At 35.1% G+C, this 22112-nt stretch overlaps 1 protein-coding gene across 2 annotated transcripts; it reads left to right on the top strand.

The window, feature by feature from the left end:
• The first annotated feature begins 1374 nt into the window (after nucleotides 1-1374).
• Nucleotides 1375-22041, top strand: LOC121411149 (ras-like GTP-binding protein RHO). Of its 2 annotated transcripts, none has more exons than XM_041603682.1 (4): nucleotides 1375-1477; nucleotides 15046-15218; nucleotides 16876-17025; nucleotides 17765-22041. In XM_041603682.1, exons 2-4 carry the CDS (start codon nucleotides 15063-15065, stop codon nucleotides 18035-18037), a joined length of 579 nt encoding a protein of 192 aa, XP_041459616.1. In that variant the 5' UTR covers nucleotides 1375-1477; nucleotides 15046-15062; the 3' UTR covers nucleotides 18038-22041. The 2 variants fall into 2 exon arrangements, with proteins under 2 accessions (XP_041459616.1, XP_041459617.1); XM_041603683.1 differs by lacking the exon at nucleotides 1375-1477 and adding an exon at nucleotides 14994-15003.
• Nucleotides 22042-22112: the final 71 nt, after the last annotated feature.

A 22112-nucleotide genomic window follows, 5' to 3' on the forward strand; every position in this document is an offset into this window, starting at 1 on the left:
TGTCAAAAAAATAGGGGACCGGGGCCGGCTCGGCCCCCTCCTGGATCCGCGCCTGGGTTCCAACAACTCGTTTTTCTGTAACTTTAATTTAACGCCGTCTTGGGAGTGAGCATAGAGTTACGTCATCGGCATCGTCATGATGGACGGATTGCGCAATTTTCCCTGTTTACGCCACGCCCATCATTTTGTTCCTAAAGACCCTCTACAAAGATGATAAGGCAATGAGTGATTGTTTTAAAATAGATTGAACCCCGAGTCCTGTATATATATTAGAAAGTTCATGAAGAAGTTGTGGCCGCGGCTTTTTAGGTGTCTGGTCAACCATATTCAGCATGTAGCCTCATGTAGGCCGGTGTACTGAATTTGAAGTTCGCATTTAGCGGTGCTTTCACTTGATGATCGTTGGTAAGAAATATTGGGAAAAGGTGTGTATTCCGGTTTCTTTTTGAAAAGTCAGGGACTCAGGGTCAAGATATATGATTTGAAATTCTATAATATGACAATGGCGCGGTCGCCTCGAAAATTATATCGGGTTGTCTCCCGGGGGGGCCACTTACATTGACGAGTGGATACCATGCGCGACCAAAAAAACACGTAAAAAGGATGTCCTTTTCACGATAGGGCACGTTACGTACGTAACGTGATAAGGGTGTCAAAAACACGAAAATAATGAAAAAAGGGTATCTATTTCGCTAGGAAAATTACGTGTTTAGGGTCGAATTTGCGGGGATAAAACAAAATTAAATGTTTTATAAAGGATGTCCTTTTTGCCCCAAAACTACGTGTTTAGAGTCCTATTTGCGCGAGGTGTAGAAGGTGGGGTCGCACTAAACCAAAGTAAGGTAAAGCCGACGACCGAAGGACCCGTAACAATAAAACATTCCTGTACTTGTTTAGGGGTTCATTTCAGGGAATATTTGCCAAGAGTATCGTTTTGTTTCCAATACTTGTTAAGGGTAGGGTTTCACACGCCAATACTTGTTAAGGGGTGCATTTTCAGAATATGGAAATTACGTGTTTAGGGTGCTTTTCGAGACCCCATGGTCGCGCATGGTATCCACTCGTGAATGGAAGTGGCCCCCCCGGGGTTTTCTACGCATGCAGCCGCCTGCCTGCGACGGCCTTTTAAAGTTTAAGATAAATTTTACTTCCACACTTAAATTGATTTTACATGAAAACGGACTCTCTTTCATTATTGATGAATTAGGAATAATCATCAACACTCAAGTCGAATTAGATCTATGTGATATTTTTGGCAGATGAGTGCTCTGGCCGCATCTCTTGGCTCTTTATTTACTATTGAAAATGACCGTAGCAGCCGCTATTTCAGAACCGTCATTTGGGGGTACGACTATTGCTTCATTTGTCCTCCCCCTATAGACGCAATTGCGAGGTGTGGCTCGCATATATACAACACGGGATGAGATATTCAAGGGGGTGTTATCTGACTCTTCCTGGTATTATTTTATGAAAATTGGTAAGTATAAAACATTTTTGTTCCAAGAGGCTTAACGACATTGTATATTAGAATTTGAAATTCACGTATATTGATGTCAAAACTTTATTTTATGACCGTTTCTTGTAATAAAAGGCAACTTTTTCGTGGGTTCCGAGTATTTTTTAGACCGTTATACACGCATTACACACATTGTCAGGTGTGTGAGGGAGTTCGATTGTATTGTTTGTGTGAACATGGTGAATGTGTCCTGTCGACTGTGTCTGGACGATTGTATGAGTGCCGTGGTTTAGCAGAACTTGAACGTCCATTTCCCATTTTTGATTACAAGATCATGTTAACCACATAATTTCTAATTTACAAATTCACTGTACATGTTGGCCTAGAATTGATACTGATGGTCGTGATACTAGGACCGTACATTCAATTTTCCAATTCCAGATATGAATTGGGGCTTGCCAGTTGCCTGGGCTGGCCTGGCTGCTTGCAGTTGCACTTGCTAAACTAAAGTAGGACTGGGCCTGGGGAATTATTACAGGGGCCTTGCAAGAACCGTCTTTTGTAAGACCAGGAAGGATGGCTGTGGTGATACTGGTACCATAGGGGGGACATTGATCCAAGATCTTGTCATCGAGGTCTTGGTCTACGGACACACTCATCGGCTGTGGGGGTTTCATGTGCTATTTGCTCATGACAGCAATTGTGGTTGCATCGTTAGACGACATCAAGGAATAAATACAATATGTAAATTCACTTCAAAAAAAAAAAAAAAAAAAAAAAAGAACCGTCTTTTGTGTTGCCCATATTTTGATATTATGATGCGCCATGTGAACCACATTTTAGATAAAGTACCTGCAAATTTCATCCATTTAAATAAAATCTTTGTTTATAAAATGATCATGAAATTGTATACAAATTGATTTAAATGCTAGCTAACAAATTTTATTTCTTAATAATACATTTCAGAAATATCCCGCATACAGCGCATCACATTGGGTGACACGAAAGATGGTCCTTGGAAATACCCTTTCGTGCAATCGGCCCCAGAATGATGAGAATCACTGAGGCCTGAGCTAAGGCTCTGACCGAGTCTGACTGATCGATCTGGGCCCTGTCTTACAAAGTCAGAGTTGCAATTGATTCAATGATTGTAACTCTATGAAAATCCATCACATCAGTGTAATAATTTTTTCTACAGGAAATTTGCACAATTTGCTTTTTAAGCGCAGTGAATGCATGGCTATGAATATACATCATTCATACTGATATATATATTCAAAAATATTTTGAACAAGCATAATAGATGTTGCTGGCCGTCCATAGCTGTGATTGATCGGATCAATCACAACTCTTTGTATTTGATATACGGGGCCCCTGGTGGGTGTTTCGTAAAGCTGTTCGTAAGTTAAGAGTGACTTAAAGTTTAAGAACGACTGGTGATCATTTCTTGTGGTAAACGGTACATACCAAACTGTTCATTGGCGATGGTTTAGCGCGTAAGAAAGGTTCACCAGTCACTCTTAAAGTCACTATTAACATATGAACAGCTTTATGAAACGGCCCCCAGGTCTGAGCAGCTGAGATAGACTTGCAATTGAAAGCAGTAGGCCTACCATCTAGATATCTTTAAAAAAGCAAGATGTCTACACAGTACAGCTGTGCATTTGCAGCATGCATGCAATGTAGACTGATATATCCATTGTTTCAGAGGAGTTTAAAACATTTTCTGATTATTTTTTGTCCTACACAGACTGATGTCTACCATAGGCTTGTAATGGTGGAGGTTCGACCGATGCTTAGCTACGCTACAGCGTCAATGAAGAAAAGGGTGCACTAGTGCACTGTGATCGATTAGATCTACAAATGTAGATCTACTGCTTAATTCCCCCTTTTGATGGGCGAAAACACCTTCCCGAAATCTGTGTTGGAAAATACAGAATTTTAATGACAAACACACATGGACAAGATCGTTTTTCTATCGTTTGTCATCATGTTTGTAATGAAGCTTAAACATACGAAAACGCCAGCCAATAAATCATGTCCGTATTACCATTTTCAGTGAAAATGGTAATCGATTGGCTGTCGTGTTGGTCTACATTAGAAACATGACGACAAACTGAGAAGGGGAAATTATTAAAAGGGGAAATCAAGCAGTAATCGAGGAGGGCCAGGTAGCTCACCCTTTTCCCCATATAGGCAGAGATGCTGTAGTCAAGCGTCGGGGGCAACCACTGTCACTACGAGTCAGGGTTGGCAATGTTTTTTTTTTAGTAAAAGAAAAAAATTGGTATTACTTGATTTAAATCCGATTTTTTTTTTAAAGCAAAGCGCAAACAAAAATTATTCTTACCCTTTCCTTTCTTATTTTACATCCGATTTTGATGAAATTTTCAGTGTTATGCTTGTTAGATTTTTCTCATCTTATTTAAATCAACTATTTGTTGGGGTGGACTTGTCCTTTAACATTAAATGAGGATCAGTTTCTTTGGAAGACATTCGAAGACATTCTTCAAAGAGAAACATTTTGTATTTTCAAGCCAAGGACTGTCAAGATCATATGTTTAAAAAAACTGCATTTATTTATTGTTTGTTTATTTTGTTCTTTGAGCCATGGTTGGAACTCTGACTGTTTCAAAGCATTGACTTGCAAGCTATGACCGATTGGAAAAAAAGTTGCAAGTTGATTTGAATTTCTTTAACAGTAAAACTGAATATTAGTATCTGGCAGTTGTCAGCAGTTTTGCTTAAATTAAGGAAACAGGTTCTACAGCTACAACATTACTACAGTGGATGTGTTTTAATGTTAAACCATCCATGGTTAAACAATGGGATACCAGGGACAATGTAGATTTGTGTGTATTATTGGATTCGATTCAAGACATTCACTGGGAAATGTACAAAAATAAATGATCACTTTTGGCAAAGGGCACTAAATGTATGGTTGTTGCCCACTCACACTAGTGCAAGGGTACATGTAGTATGCTGTGCCAACCTCGCACACCGAACCTTGTTTGACCCTGGATTTACAATGTATGTAGTCGACAAACATTTCATTACAAACGTAATATTTGCCGAAACAACTTGCTCCTCATGGGCTCTTTCCGATGAGTAGCCGTACAATCGTAATTTTTGGTCAAAATATGTACCGTAGATAAAAATCATACAAAAACAAGCAAATTCGCTTTACCTTGGCCTGGAAAGTGACCTTGCATGTCTCTGCAGAAACAAAAGGAAGCCCGATGGTGGCGCTAATGAATTTCACAACCTTAATTCAGCTCCTCAGTTATTTTATAACTGTCTAAATTCATTCAATGCGCAATTCTTATGACTATATGGACACCAACAAATGAAATACATGTACCTTCAAAAACATTATTTAAGTTTGTTATTGGCAATGATAACACTTTTTTTTGCAAATAATTCAAAACGATGACTAATTTTTTTTCAAATCTAAAAAATCTTTGTACCTTGAACGAAACTAGCAATACAAGCTTTGTTCGTTTGTCAATAATACGGTCCACCAATGTCTATACATTGAAAAGATTGGACAATTCACAGACTTCGCATAATGCTTTGCTTCAATTTGTGCAGTCCATCACGTTTAAAATTTCATGGAGCTCATTAAATCGCTCTCATTTTTGTCTCACCTACATAGCAGAGTGAGACTATAGGCGCCGCTTTTCCGACAGCGGCAGCGGCGTCAACATCAATTCTTAACCTATGGATAAGTTTTTGAAATGACATCATAACTTAAAAAAGTATATGGACCTAGTTCATAAAACTTGGCCATAAGGTTAATCAAGTATTACTGAACATCCTATGAGAGTTTCATGTCACATGACCAAGGTCAAAGGTCATTTAGGGTCAATGAACTTAGACCATGTTGGGGAAATCAACATCAAAATCTTAACCTGAGGTTAAGTTTTTGAAATGTCATCATAACTTAGAAAATATATGGACCTACTTCATTAAACTTGGACGTAAGGTTAATCAAGTATCACCAAACATCCTGCATGAGTTTCACGTCACATGACCAAGGTCAAAGATCATTTTAGGGTCAATGAACTTTGGCCGATTTGGGGGTATCTGTTGAATTACAATCATAACATTAAAAGTTATTGGATCTGATTCATGAAACTTGGACATAATAGTAATAAAGTATCACTGAACATCCTGTGCAAGTTTCAGGTCACATGATCAAGGTCATTTAGGGTCAACGAACTTTGGCCGAATTGGGGGTATTAGTTGAATTACCATCATAACTTTGAAAGTATGTTGGTCTAGTTCATAAAACTTGGACATAAGAGTAATCAAGTATCACTGAACATCCTGTATGCATTTTAGGTCACATGACCAAGGTCAAAGGTCAATGAACTTTGGCCATTATGGGGGTATCTGTTGAATTACCATCATAACTTTGCAAGTTTATTGATCTGACTTGAAACTTGGACAGAAGAGTAATCAAGTATCACTGAATATCCTGTGCAAGTTTCAGGTCACATGATCAAGGTCAAAGGTCATGTGAGGTCAGTGAACTTTGGCCACATAGGGGGTATTTGTTGAATTACCATCCTATCTCTGTAAATTTATTGGTCTAGTTCATAAAATGTGGAAATAAGAGTAACCAAGTATCACTGAACATCTTGTGCAAGTTATAGTAGTTTTCAAAGTCAGCACTGCTGCTATGTTGAATTGCGTGATGCAGGTGAGAAGGCCAGAGGCATTCTGAGAGCGATTCTGAGGAGCTCAATTGAGCTCCTCAGAATCGCTCTCCTTGAGGAGCTGAAATCAATTCAATACAATACATGTATGCAGGGCTCCACCCTAACCCTTTTTTTCTCCTGGTCCAACCTATTCATTTCGGACCAGTAGATACCAAGTTTTTCCATTTTTAACTGGTCCGAACCTAAAATCTACTGGTCCCCCAAAAAAAAAAAAACATAAAAAGGCGCAAGTTTATTTTGCTGTCCTTTCTTGTTAACCCCCCCCAAAAAAAAAATGAATGAATGAAAGACAAAAAGAAAGGGAAAGAAGGAATGAAAAAGAAACTTAGGTAAAGAAAGGCTAGATGTGAAGGAAGAGAAAAAAAAACTAAAGAAAGAAAGAAGAAAAGGAAGGAAGGAAAGAAAGAACAAAAAACGAAAGAACGAACAAAAGAAATAAAGGAATGAAGAAAAGAAGGAAAGAAATTAACCAAGCGTTAAAGAAAGAAAGAACAAGACGGAGAGTAATGAAGGAAAGAAGCAATAAAAAAGAAAGGGTATTAAAAAGGAGAGATGGAAAGAAGGAAAAAAGCAAGAAAGACAGGGAAGAAAGAAAGAAAAAGAAAGGAAGGTAGGAAGGATTAAAAGAAGGAAGAAAGGAACTAAGGTAGAAATAAATAAAAGGTAAACTGATAGAAAAGAGGAAAAGAGAATGAAGGAAAGAAATAAAGAGGGTTCAAAGCAAGCAATATGAAAAAGAAAGTAAAGGTAAAGAATAGATGAAAGAAAGAAAAAAAAGAAAGACAAAGAAAGGAAGGAATGAAATAATGAAAAAAGAAGAAAGGAAAGAAAGGAAGCAAGCAGTAAAAAAAAGAAAGAAAGAAAAGGTAAAAGGATAGATGAAATGAAGGGAAAAAGGAAAGAAAGGAAGAAGGGCAAGTCCAAGAATTCGCGCGCGTTACGTATGGGACATTTCAGAGGCTTTAATGACCTGAAAAATAGTGTTAAATGACTTTGATTAGATTGAATACCCTCATGATGTTAGACATCTAGGAGAAGAATCATCATGCAAAAAATGGTGACATATGACCTCGACCTTGACCTTTTAGAGAGAAAAGATGTGCCGTTACGTATGGGACGCAGAAAAAAGACAATTTTTCAAACATTTTTTTCAAGTTGAGAATTCTCTGAAAGTATTTCATTTGACAACTTGTAACTTAGTGTGATAGAAGTCACAATACTATAGTATATCTAAGGCAAGTTTCATGTCATATGCCAAATACTTCTAATTACAGACTCTAATTAAACAAATTAATGACATGTTACGTATGGGACAGTTACGTATGGGACATTTTGTCCCCATAGAGAACGTACACAATTTTCCCTATAATTCAAATAATTGAAATAATTTAAAATATAGAAATAACAAAAGAGTGTCATTCTTTTACAATGTTCTATTGAGACATATTTGAAATGACTGAAAATGAAATTGGTCATTTCAACATTTTTTTTTTTGCTTTTCATGGTTTCGTGAATTTCTTATGTAATTTATTGGGTGTTTTTTTTTTTTTTTTTCAATTTTCACAATTTTTTTGCTTCAATAGTTTTTCATTAATCAGTATTCATAACAAATTAGTCTTTAAAAACCAAAGAAAAGGTAAATAATCACTTTTTAGAGCACTCTTGAGTATTGTTTTTCTCCATTCACTTTGTACACAAATCTCCCAATTGACATTGTGTGTAAATGTCCCATACGTAACATGTTGTCCCATACGTAACAATTTTTTAATTAACTCTTAATTAAAAAGTAAACTCTATTTTTGAAACTTTTTGTGGTATAACATTTTCATACTTAATAAATTAGAACTTCCCAGAGATACAACAATTAAAGTATTGTATTATGAGAAATAACTTTAAAAAACATCCTCAAAATGTTACGTATGGGACATTCCATCTTTGGACAAGACCTAATTTGCATAATTAATTAGATTACACCACTTTTTTTCCCTCAAAAGTAATAAGATGTTAGGGGGTCCATGTCCCACCTATGACTAAATCTCAGAAGTTTTCTTTTTATTTTCTATGAGTTTTTATAATTGTCCCATACGTAACGCCCATTTTAACAATTATGCAAATTAGGTGCCCCAAATTAGCATAAATATGCATATTATCAAATTTTTCTGAATGAAATTTGAAAATTTAACACTTGGGCTTTCTAACCCCACCAAAGATAACTTCTTAAATTAAAGATGAAATTTTGCCTTCTGGGGTGACCATTTCTTGGACTTCCCCAGGAATGAATGAAAGAAAGGACTGAAAGAAGGAAGAAATAAAAAACAAGAAGGGTAAAGAAAGGACTGATGGAACCCATGGAAGGCAGAAAGAATTAAACAAAGAAAGTAACAAAGAATGAAGGAAAGAAAGGATAAAAAGAAGGAAGGAAAGAAAGAAGAGATAAATATAGGATGGATGGACTAAAGAATTAAAGAAAGAATGAAATCCAAAAAGAAAGAGAGAAAGAAAAATATTTAAAGGATAGAAAGAAGGAAAGACAGAAGAAAATTAAAAGGACAGAAACAAAAAATGAAAGAAGAGAGGGAAGAAGCAAAGAAAGATCGAAAAGAAAGAAAGGAAGAAAGCTGAAACTACATGTATCATAAATAAAATTAACAGTTTCTTTTTGGCTCAATTATAGCTACGAAAGAAACCAATTGCATATATATATGGGGCTATCATGTATTCAGACGATATCACTCGAAACCTGATCTGTTTGAACTAAAACAGAAGTGAAAATTTCTCCTTTTACTACTTACAAATGACAGAGTTGCCCCAATTTTTAGGAAATATGGACATTATAAGAGCTTTTTATGAGTGTGAAATGTGAATTTTGACAGTTCTGTGAGAGATTTCTGCCAGAGGTTAGCCAAGCTTTGTTCGCGCAGCCAGTAGAAAATTTACCATGTGTGGCCAGCTGGCTACATGTACATGTATGTACAGTTGTATACTGTAAAAATTGTATGCAATTCATTCTGTGTGTATCTGTGTGTGAATGACAGAAAATCATGGGAGGAAACTAGTTTGCAATTTCAGTCATGGGATATTTTTTTTATGTTTATGTTGGACCAGTAAATGTAACAATTTCTGGAAAAGTTACTGGCCCAACAATGGTTTTTATTACTGGACATGTCGGACCCATAAGTCTTGGCTGTCTTGCTATTTTTTGAAAAATTACTGGCCCGAAAATGATGTTTTTTACTGGTCATGTCGGACCAGTAAATCTTACTATTTTTGAAAATTTACTGGCCCAACAGATTTTTACCAGTCGGGGACCGTCGGACCGGCGCTAGTGTCACGCCCTGATGTATGATAATTTGTAGATTTTTCTTAACTTCGTATATACATTATATATGCAATAGCTGTGTAGATCTTAATTAATCTGTGGTGAAACTAGGCCTGAGTCAATTCGTTCACAAAATATCCTGCTCCTGCTTTAAAAAAATAGACTACTGTACAAAAAATGGCTAAAATTTCACATTTTACATCTGTAGATCCATGAAATGGCCATGTATTTTCCATAATTCCTTGAAATTATTTTGATTTAATTGAAAACTATCAGAAAAAGGAAGAATATTCACCTCTTTCCTGACTCTTGAATTTACACTCGGTAAATATTGTAGTCCCACATGTAGACTTCCATGGTGTTACCATGAAAATCTACATATGGGACTGCAATATTTACGGAGTTTAAAATCAAATCAGAGTTGGGAAAGAGGTGAATATTCTTCATTTTTCAGTAGTTTCCACAAAATCAAAATAATTTCCAGGGATTAATGGAAAACAGATGCCTATTTTGTGAAGATGTTAAGTGTGAAATTTCAGCAACTTTTGTGAAGGCTTAAAAAAAAAAAATTTAGGAGCGCTGGCACGATCACACTCAAAAGTGAAGGTCTGGTTTGATTTTTCTCTTTATTCAAATCAACAGTTTTCTTGGGTGAACTTGACCTTTAAGTCACGTGATCTATATGTAGGTCAAATGTCATTCAGGGTCAATGAACATTGTATTGTATCATTATATGAATGGTGGTTTTTTTTTGTGAATAATTTTATAGTAGTTTTCAATGTCAGCACTGCTGCTATATTGAATCGCGTAATGCATGTGAGACTGACAGAGGTGATCCACTTGTTAATATTTGAAAACTTCTTTTTTAGTTTCTCTTCCTCCAGTGCACACTATGCAACACGAGTGCACTATGAGTATGAAGTAAGATCCAATAGCAACAATACAACAAAATGTAGCATACATGTACAAGATACATGCAGTGCTGTAGCAGAACCGAACGCAAAGGCCTGGTTCGGTAGTCCGGTTAAAAAAAAATTTTCTTTAAATGTTTGCATAGGTGCGATGACTACATAGATTTAAGTATAAAATTTTTTTTAAAAATTATTGGTTAGTGATTGTGAACAAAAAGAATTCTACTCAATATAGTTTTGAAATCCACTATGATAGCTCCCATCTCGTCTTTGATTGAACTATTATGAACTTAAGAATATTTTATTAAGATGAATATATTTTTTCTTGTTAAAATTAGGGGACATTTTGAAGCTAAACTTGGTATAAAAGTGTGGTGTAATTACGTGTAATCGTAATCGGACCTAATCATTTTGTATTTAATAAGAAAAAGAACAAGACATACATTCATTCCTCGTAAATGACAAAGTATGACAGCTTCAGTCTCGTGTTTGATTAAATTTTTTATCATTTTCAATTTTTTTTATATCATGAATTTATTTTTTCTTCATAAAATGTGGGGACATTTTAAGCTTAACTCAGTTAAAAAGTGTAGTTGAATTACGTATTGCTGTAATCGGAGGTACATTTAATTATTATGTATTTAAAAAAGAAAAAGACAAGACATACATGTAAATTAATTCCTTGTGACTGACAAACTAATGGTAAAGTATATATATTCTGAAATTTCCATATTAATTTAAAAGATAAATAAGAGATGAAGGAATGAGGTTGAAAAAACCGAAAAGATAAAAATTCAAACCAAATCAACGCATGTTCCCTGATCGATGTTCCGGAAATGGTTGGTAAGGAAAGTTGAAACAGGACGTCCAAACAACCTGCTCTCGGTTGCTATTATACAGGTAAAATCTGTATTCCAAACTTGAGAAACGTTTTTCCCTTGTCAATATTTTCTAAAAAGTGGTTTAATCTGGTCAATTACTGAAAATGAAATGATAAATTATCAGTTCCGTCTTAGTTCCGACGATCAACGCTGAGTGATTTCACAACACTAAAATACACAGTACAGTCCCATGTACTCATTTTCGTGTTGGAAATATGTTTGAAGTCACGTAGCGTCGATTTTTCTGGACCAAGAATGGACTGATATTTTATCTTTTTAAAGTAATTGATTGACCAGGAGCCCGTTGCAGAAAGAGTTGCGTTTAAACGCAAGCCAAAAAAATCAATCGCAAGTCCAAAATGCAAGCTGTTGATTGGTTGAAAATCAAGTTGCGCCTAAATTTGTAGAGTTGCGATTGATTGCAACTTTTTCTGCAACGGGCCCCTGATTTAACCACTTTTCAGAAAAAAGGGACTTTCTAAAACATTTCATATTCTTTGGAATAATAACAGTTGAGTGGAGGTTGTTTGTCTACTGTTTCGACATTCCCGATCAACACTTTCCAATTTGAGAAGCTGCGTTGGCAATGACATTGTAATCGATCATGATCATAGCTACATGAAATAATCGTGAATAAAAAATATTTTGATCTTTGTAATTCTGTTTCTGTCCTGATTCTCTCGTTAATAGTTTTTTCTTTTGATTTTTTTATTTTCATTTTAAAAATGAAAGAAGAAATGACTTATTTTTTGTTTAAAGATTAGAACAAAAGCAAGTTATGCAACAATTTTCATAATTATTCTTTTTAGAAACAAAATTTATTTGAAGTGCATGACAGATCGTTCGTAAGATTATCTGTTCGTGTGTCGGCAAACTTTTTTATATGTTAAATTTAATTTGGCATTTATTGCTGAACCCCGAACTAAAGTTCAGAAAAAAATTGCCGAACCGAACCTGAACATGCCGCCTGACTTGCAGCACTAATACAAGAATAATATAATGTTCGCCAAAGTGGTCGGCATACATGTACACTGTGCGTATTACATGAATTATCCAGCCATGATCGCAGGCCAATTTATAGTAAGCATGCGCATACATGTAGAATGATGACTGCATTAATCTAAATATAACCCAGGTAGTATATTGTTTTATGTCCTCATGAAAGAAAAATAAAATTGGCAGTAAAAATTTTCAACATTTTTACTGCATATTATATCAGATATGTAAGGGATTGATTGCAGGGCTGAGTGGCATAGAAAAATTATCATATTTCATTTTTCTGGTAGCCCAAAGAAATATGGCAAAAAAATTAGAATTAAATAAAACCTTAAATTACTAACATATGAAAATAAACTCTACCACCACAAACAATAAGTTTTAGATTTCTTTGATTTACACACGACACAATTTAAAGTTGGATCTATACATGTGCAATATTTACATGTATCCTAAGGTAGAGCTGTAAGTAAACAGTGAGCACTGCTGTCACCAGATTTTAAAAATACTTTATATATTTGGTAGCCATTTGGAAATCATCTGAGCAATTTTGTTAGAATTTACTAGGGTCTTTTTGTTTTTTCAATTTTTTTTTCGTCAGGAGCAACCAAGCTACATGTACATGTAGCTATTTTATTTTAATTGGGCAAACTCAAAGGGAAGGTTGTACATTAAATACTTTACCCAACCACTGTAAAAAAAATACTTTAAAAAAAAATTACCGGTAAGATAGATGCAGTGATTTTGGGCGAAACTTAGATTTGTAGGAAAACAATCTAAAGGAAAGAAAAATGTAAACCCCCAAACTATGACAAGTGATTTTCTAGGAAGGGGGGTATGAAGGGTTGTTATGATTCATGAACGTAATTTATTTATCTTGGCATAGTGGGCAAGGCAACCTCAATCTTTCTTAATGATAATCTTACAATTTCCTCTTCATTTTCTTTTGTAATTTATGTAAAAAAGTCTATTCTTTCAACTACTACACATTCTTGAAAGTGGTTTTACAAATCATAAACAATATGGAACAAAACTAAAAGTTTGTTTTTTGGCATGAAAACACAAGAGTTTTGATAGAAACCAGTATCAACACATTGAATGTCTGACATGTCCTTTCATGAAATGTTCCCTTGATGCATCTTATGAGGTGCTTCCCCAAAATATTTGATGGAGTAACACTTTTCAAAATGTTGACAAAGAAAAAAAATGTGTAGTTCAGTAATCCCTTGTCTTATAAGTATCAATCCAGTTGAGATTTCATTTTAATCTTTAATCAAGGCTATTATTCTAGAAATATTCAAAAACAATTTTGCAATTATGATACATGTAGTACTAATTAGGATTTTTCAATTTTTTGCTTGAAGTTATCAGACTGTAACATTGTAATCTGGTGTATGAGTACTGCTATCTGTTCATATTATATAATTTTCCACCTGAAGAACTCCAAGGCAAAACTGCCAAAAGTGATCATTGCTATTCATGCACATTCAATAAATACTGTATATTCAATTGTTCATTGTTTTTGTTTTCAAGGTACATGTGCATACTGCATTTACTTATTTTAAACCTAGTGAAGTCATTCCTGGTACATCATGCAGATTGGTTTCTTGCATTCCTAAAGGGAGTTGCCGTATCTTGCTGCTGACTATAATATGAGTCAGGCCCCATGCAGAGAAGAGTTTCAGGTCATTGCAACATGCTAGTCTCTCTATCATTTACTTGTTCTGGTGAATGAACAGTGGCAATTTTTTTAATAGTTATCCCCCCCCCCCCCCATCTCTCTCACCCTCCCATCTCACACACACAAAACATACATCCCTGTACATGTACATGTACACTCTCAACATGCGCTTGCCCAAAAGTCACAAGCATGCTTTCACCCTCATTCTCTTTCTTTCTATGAAATACATGTATACCTTACTTGTGTAAGTTATACCATGTGCATGTTTTGTGAAGACTCCCTTTTGTACTTTCATTCATTTCATATTCAAATAAAATTTCCTGAACATTTAGTTTTGCTTTATTCTAATTTTCAAAGGTTATACATTCCTGGAATCCAGGCCTACTACTAAGGTATTTAGTCCTGTATAGTAAACAGTGTTTGTGAAACAGAAGAAGATACTTGTATGTTCTTCTTGTGGTAACTCCTGTAGAAACTCGGTAGGACATCTTTCTGCTAGTAAAATGCCAAGCTGGTACATAAGAAACATTTAGATAATCAGGCAAAGTGGCTGTACATGCCCATTCCAACCTCGTTTGTCCAAACTTTATCATACATGTATATTTAGAAAGTTAGACCTGAAGCTGTAGTTCAACTGAAATGAAACTATCACTTACTTGTACATGTAGCCAGGGTCAGAAATGACAGCATACTTGAATTTGTTCGATGTGATCAGGTTCCGATAATGTTTTCCCACATGCCGGTGTTCTGATGAAACAAGTACGGTAATTGTACTTAGCATAATAATAAACTCTACAGTATCTGAGAGTTTTATGCTTGGTATGTTTAATTACATGTAAGCTTTCTCTTAATATTGACATTCAAATTAACTCATCAAACTATGGAAGCATCGGCATGTTGCATTCTTGTTTAGATTCATTGGCGTCTATCATTCATAATGAATGATGGTCATATTTGATGCAGCGCACATTATACTTACATGTACAGTATATGCTATCTTTGGGCAATCTTTAAGGTATTCAGAAATGAAAATGGGTAAGGTTTAATTCTTCCATATTCTCCCTTCTTTCGTTGCAGTGTGAAAAACTAAGACAATGGCTGCTATAAGGAAAAAGCTGGTCATCGTTGGAGATGGTGCTTGTGGAAAGACATGTTTGCTGATAGTGTTCAGCAAGGATCAGTTCCCAGAAGTTTACGTCCCAACAGTATTTGAGAACTATGTAGCTGATATAGAAGTAGATGGTAAACAGGTGAGTGAAGAGTATTAGCTTGATTATTGTTTATTTTCTCCTGTATTTTGTAGCATGATGATGAGGCCAAGATGAAAGATTTTTTTAATTTTGGTTTAATTTTGTTCGTTTCTTCGGAATATGGTCTAGGGACAATGATTTTCCATTTTAAAAAATGCCTTTTCCGTTTCAGAAAATCTTAAATTCCGTTTCGGCATGTCAGAAAACGGAAATTCTGTTTCCCCCGTAGACTTTGTACACACGGAAAAGTGACAATTCCGTTTACCCATCCAGTAGAGTAGCAATAACACACGTTAACGCTCGCACTGGTCAATATTTGTATCTGTTACCGTACCAACAACGCAGTAGAATCCGCTCTATCGGATTTATGCGGGCACCAAAAATATTTTGACACACGTATTTAACATGAATACATCCTCACCTTTCACATTTTTAGCATTATTTCACTGTGGAATGAACTTTATATATAAGTTTGGGGGGTTTTGGATATCGTTTCGAGCAGTCAACGATTTCAATCTCTGCCATTTTGGATTTCAAGATCGTGCTGTACATTTTCAAACGTAGAGGGCGGCAAAACACGACCTGCATGTGAATGATTTCGATATGGCCGATCGACCGTACCCTGCCAGAGCGGCTGGGAAGGGCGAGGGGTACGATCGGGTGTGAAGGAGTGAAGAGCAGTCACGATGTGATTTTGTTGTGATTGTGGTGAAGTGAGATCGTGTTTTGTGAGGTTTTGTTGCCATTCAATATTCGTATATTGTAGAGATTTTGCAGTAATTTATGTTGCTGTTCTGAGGAAAAATGTTTTCCGTGATTTTCCATTTGAAATGCCACTTTCCGTTTCAAAAGGCAATTTCCGTGAATTCTGTCCGTTTCCCGCGATCGCGGAATATTACTGTCCCTAATGGTCTCATTTTATACCCATATTGACACTGTCTTGGAACTTGAAACAACCTGGGGTAGTTATTTGAACACTGTCTACATGAATTCTCGTTATGGCTAAATGTACATTAGCGTTCTGGTGGATGTAATAACTTACATGTATATGTCATCAGTATCATCATAACTTTTATGTTGAATTTCTCTTTTGTGCACACAGAAAATGTGTGGTTTCATAAACAAGCATAATCCTACTTGCAAAAATCATGATAAAACTGTGATATGACAGGGTCTACCAGTTTTTGGCGGGTAGTACATGTACCGGTAGTTGTGAAAGAGATATAGCAGAGAAAAGACTTTTTTTCAAAATTCTGATTTATGATCATCATAGCGGTCTTTCATCTCAAGAGAAATGACAAAATTTATGACAAAAGAAATGACAGATATCCTGAATATCACTCCAGGCATGAGCCAGCTGACAACATGAAGGATGGTGGTGTTCATTTCCAGATGAATGATATATTCTACCTGATTTGATTTTATGCTATTTAAGATGGGGGCATAAATGAGTTTACAGTAGTCTTCATTTTGAAAGATGCTTGGTAAACTAGTACATGTATGTACCAATACAATTCCAGGAAGATGTGTGTTTTTTTTACTAGTAAAAGGTTTTGGTGGAACTTAAACATTCAGGAACTAAATGATTTGAAATTACATCTCCATCATCTATGGTATTGTTGAATTGTTGATTATTCCCCAATTTATTATTTCCTAGGTTGAGTTAGCATTATGGGATACTGCAGGTCAGGAAGACTACGACAGACTGAGACCGCTCTCTTATCCAGACACAGATGTTATACTCATGTGCTTTTCAATTGACAACCCGGACAGTTTAGAGAATATCCCAGAAAAATGGACACCTGAGGTAAGGCTACATCTATTGGAAGTCCCCAGTTTTCTGTTCGCTTAATTCCACATTCTGCAGTGGAACGTCAGATTTAGGTGCACTTAGGATGCATGCATGTTACAGAGATGTTTACTGCTACAGATTTCCTGTATTTGCTACATGAAACTAAGCCTGAGTACAGACGGTATGCTTTTCCAACTGAAATCTGGGCTTTTGCCCTTTTTGAATTAGCACTTTCTGAACTTGCATCGGTTCAATAAATGTTTTACTTTTTTCACAGAAATTTTTAAAGATCTATAAGTCTCTGAAAGGTTTTGTCCTATTTTTGATTCAGTTATAAATTTTAGAATATTTGTGACCATTATTTTATTTTTTTGCTATAATGGGAGAACATTTGAAGATGTAACTGCTAAAGGGGGCATTGTGGTCTAGTGGTTATGACTTTCAATCTGAGGGACGTGGGTTCAATTCCAAGTCCTGGCATGTCTTCTTTCAGCAAGAAATTTCCCCACATTTGTGTTGAACTCAACTCGGGTGAAGTGACTGGATACCTGGTAGGAATTTATTCCTTGAAATGCAGTGTGAATTACTGCTACTTTACTAAAGCCAGGTTAATTATGCTGCATTACTGAGAGTGCTTAGAGACTTCTGATGAAGTAAGTGTTAGGCGCTATATAAGCAAGTATTATTATTAAAGATTCCCAAATTGTGTTTTTTACAAATATGTAAGTTTATCCTCTTCTGTTTGTTAAAATAGGTGAAGCATTTTTGCCCTAATGTACCTGTCATCCTGGTCGGAAACAAGAAAGATCTCCGAATGGATGAAAACACTAAACGAGAACTGATGAAGATGAAACAGGAACCGGTGAGAACAGCTGATGCCCAGTCGATGTCAGACAAGATCAGTGCTTACAAATACCTAGAATGCTCAGCCAAGTCTAACGATGGTGTCAGGGAAGTGTTTGAGACAGCTACCAGGGCAGCACTACAAGTCAAAAAGAAGAATAAATCAAAATGCAATCTCTTGTAAGAGATGTCCTCATACAAGCTGGCAAGGCATGGTAGTGGTCAACAAGAGCTCCTCAAGAGAATAATGCATTTGATGTACATGTATATGTTTTGGGGAAAGAGAGAGCCATTATGTAATATTTTTGGACGTGCTTGGAAGGTCAAAGACAGCAGTAGTGCCAGCATACATTATTTTAATTGCTTATTGTGGTAATAAAGAGACAATTGGCTTAATTTGTAGTTGCAGGTTTATGAAACCACTTTTCTTTCTTTTTTCCCCCTGAAAGCTTGGTGCCATTTAGCTAAGATCAAGAAAATATGGACCTAGCTTTAACAAGTACTCCATGGTTATTATATAAGAAGACTGATTTGTTCAATTTACATGCATAAATTGAAGAAATTTGGTATCCCGAAAAAGAAAGAGACAAAAGATGTATCACTGCATTTTACCCGTAATAACTCAAGACCTCTTATTTCAGTTTTACAAGGAAAAAAAACATAAGTAGTTTGTTATGATGGTTCTATGTTGTATGCTTTTAGCAAAACAACAATTGAATCTACATTCATATTCAGATTCCATTGTGGATATGATATTACAAATGTTTTGTCTCTTTTCTTGAAATCTCCTTTGAAGGTGCTCAATGAGCATAAACAACATATATTTGGTAAAAGCATTTCAGCTTGCAGACCCTTATAACATTATATTTATTGAAGAAAAAAATGTACATTCTTAACCATGTGGAAAATGTGCACTTCTTTATTGTGGTGGGGATATTTTTCTGAACTAAAAGGGTTACTGTTCTGTTATCGTGCACAAGCCCATTTGACCTTCATCATGTCTGCCACCCATTGGACGTCATGTCAGAGCACTTTCAGTTATTGTATGTAAGGAATGGTCTACATCTTTCTGGAGGCATGCCACTATCCTTTGCTTAAGCAGGATTACATATTGTGAACACTTACCTCGTTCAGAGACCATCACTGAAATGTTGGCTGTTTCACTTAGTGCTCTATGCAAGGAGGTATTTTTTTCTCAGTCAGTCGCCATGTTTTTTGCATTATGGGGTTCTTTGATCCTCTATTCTGCATTGTGTTTTTGGCTGAGTAGGACAGGAAGAACATCCTGCCAAGCATTCCAGCAATTCCATTTGTAAAAAAAAAAAAAGAAAAACGAATAAATGAATTAGGAAACAGGGAAGGAAGGATATGTAAAGCAAGGAGGATATCTTGCTGAATGGATATGGTGTGTGGCATCTGCACTTGATGACTCTGCACCTGTGTAAATTATTGGGAAATTGTAAAAATTGACTAAAAAGGGGGAAATAATTGTTAAAATAGCTTTGCATTAGTCGTATCAAAGGGTGCTTTTTACATTTATTTGCATTATTTGTTTGCTTTTGGAGACTTTCATAGAATGAATATTGAATTGGAAGTAGTCCAGTTGTAAGAAAAGCGGAATGGCTATTTATTATTGTGATTCGTGTACCTGTAGCACAATATAAGGGAGGAAGCTGACCCAATTTGACTGAATGAGTTTAAGATGCATTACTACAGAATATGTAACATTAGAAAAAAAAACGCATTATCTGGCTGTGATAAATCTCAGTGAATTGATAGAAATTTTCTATGTTGACTTTCAAGACAAACAAAAGTTATTGATCTTGTATGTAGTAACCAAAAAAAGGCAAGATGTTGAGATAGCTGACATCTCACTGATTCTAAAAGTCAACAGCTTTTCGCACCTGTTTTCAATCAAACAGGAATATTTGACCAAGGGGCAATGATAGTTGTTGCACTACGTTTGCAAAACGATATTATATAGTTATACACTGTACATTGTTTTTATACGAGTTCTGTCGTAAATAACTAGTACATGTAAACTGTGGTAGCTGTGTGTTAGTGTATAATAATTGTGATTCTTCAGACTAAATTTTTAAAAAGTGATGAAAATATGGCAATGATGGTGACAGTTAAATATATGTACACCAAGACTCAATATTTCTACCATTATCCCCATGCACTGCTTGTCATAAATATCTAATATTTGTATCATTCACATATACTTATATTTATGGGAAAATGTTATTTTTTAGACCTTGTTTGCTCACTACTTGCTCAGTTGATGTGAGGCTTATGACATACTTGCAGGAGCTTGCTAAACTTTGTGATATCTTTATTTGTAAATGACAGCAAAGTGTTGGTCACTGGACAAGTCCATTCCATGCAAAGTAATTTCAGAAGGGCCTTGTTCATAAAACTTAGCATTAATATTAATAAATGTGTTAAGTTTCTCAAATACAGTTTCATTAAAAAAAGTTTTATGAAACAAGGCCTGATTTGATGATACAATGTATGCAACTTGGCATGGGGTGAAATGAAATGGACTACCTCTAAACAGCAAAAGCAGTCAACATTCCATTTCTCTTGTAATATTTTGGTTTCTTGTAAGTGAAGTAAGATGAATCGGTAATTGAATGATCCTTGGTTCCTTTAAAGGGAAAATGCATAGAGTTCTGGTATCATTGGTTTTGCTGTTTATTGGCAGGAAGAGAACACAAGTCCTTCAACCTTTTGATGTCATTTTCATTTTCTTCTCTCAATAATTGGAATTTCAGTGCTGTTATGTATTTTCAAATGTGTGTGTGCATATGTTTCTACAAGTTTGAATGTTTGATTGATAATTTGCAGAATGATAATGGACAGGAAGGCAGTAAGGAAGCTACTCTGAACCTGTCCAAATATATATTAAAAATGTGATTTCTGCATTTTTTTTTTCATTCAAAATGTCCTTTGATTGGTTTATTTTTTCATTGTTAAAATGTAATGTATGTTTTTATAACTGAATAATTTTTGCCCTGTGGCTGTCTTTTCTTTCTTGTATATTATCCCCTAAACAAGAAACAGATATAAATTAATATGTATTTACCTTGTTTTTTTTTAATCTCAACTCATTTAAAGATGTTTTTCCATGGATAATTTTCAATTTGATTTTGAATGGTCAGGGTATTTATTTTACATGGGAACTATATTCAGAGTAAATATCAAACTAAAGAATATTAGGATATCAAAAATTGATATTACGTAATGGAACATTTATTATGAGTTACAACGTATTTTAATTTACCTTTATGTCATTTCAGCATGAGTTTGAATTTCAAAGTCTTGTTAAATTTGGACTTGCTGATTATTTATATAAAATATTTCAAAACACTAGCCTGAGAGGTATTGCAGTCATATTGATATTGTGTGGAAAATTCCCCCAAATTAATCTGTCTTGTTAATGTTTCCACTGTCGTGTCTTTTGTTCCTATGTGATGAAAGAGGACTAAACTGCATCATATTTTCCACATTCTTTTCTTTGTGTTTTATTCATTGTTGAAAGATGTACTAACTAGGCTTTGCATAGAAAACTGACTTGTGACATTTTGGTATGTTTGTGAATTAATTTACATATAGATTTTTAAAATCGAGAATAGAAGAAAAATAAACATCACTATTACATTAACTGCACAAAACACTGCATTGTTAGCTTTAAGGTACAAATGGCTAACATTATGTTGTCTTTGTGCCTGCGTATATATATATATTTTATATACCTATTCCTTTTCTTATCATTTTTCCCCCTCACACTTATTGAATTTTTCAGTACTGGAGTTTTAAGGTGAAAGAAATGTAATCCATAAATAATGAGTATCTAGAATGTAGTTGCTTTTAATAGTTGAGTATTACTCTTGACAAAATGAAAAATATTCTAGATAAATGCATATTATAATCTTGTGTATAACATGCTCTCTCAGCGTGATGAAAATAACTTGTGTATTTTATTTCCTTTTTCATTTTCTATTAGAAGTAGTAATAGTGTCATGTACCAGTATATATATAACTCTATTTCTGAAGATGTTGCATTTAGAGCAACTCTGTTCATGTTCCTTATCTTGATCAATGTTTTGCTATTATTCTTATGGATCAACTGAGCAGAATACATGTGCATATGATTAATAAATTACAGAAGTATGTGGAGTCAAATCATTACTTTCCATGCAGTTTCTTTGTGTTCGTCCATTATCCTCTTAAAGGTCAAGTCCACCTCAGAAACA

Source organism: Lytechinus variegatus, chromosome 3 (genome assembly GCF_018143015.1).
Source record: "Lytechinus variegatus isolate NC3 chromosome 3, Lvar_3.0, whole genome shotgun sequence".
Taxonomy (NCBI): domain Eukaryota; kingdom Metazoa; phylum Echinodermata; class Echinoidea; order Temnopleuroida; family Toxopneustidae; genus Lytechinus; species Lytechinus variegatus.

Coding starts and splice junctions, on each gene's coding strand:
- LOC121411149 (XM_041603682.1), top strand. CDS start 15,063: ATGGCTGCTATAAGGAAAAAGCTGGTCATCGTTGGAGATGGTGCTTGT. Junction 15,219..16,875: donor TAGAAGTAGATGGTAAACAG/GTGAGTGAAGAG, acceptor ATTATTTCCTAG/GTTGAGTTAGCATTATGGGA. Junction 17,026..17,764: donor CAGAAAAATGGACACCTGAG/GTAAGGCTACAT, acceptor TTGTTAAAATAG/GTGAAGCATTTTTGCCCTAA.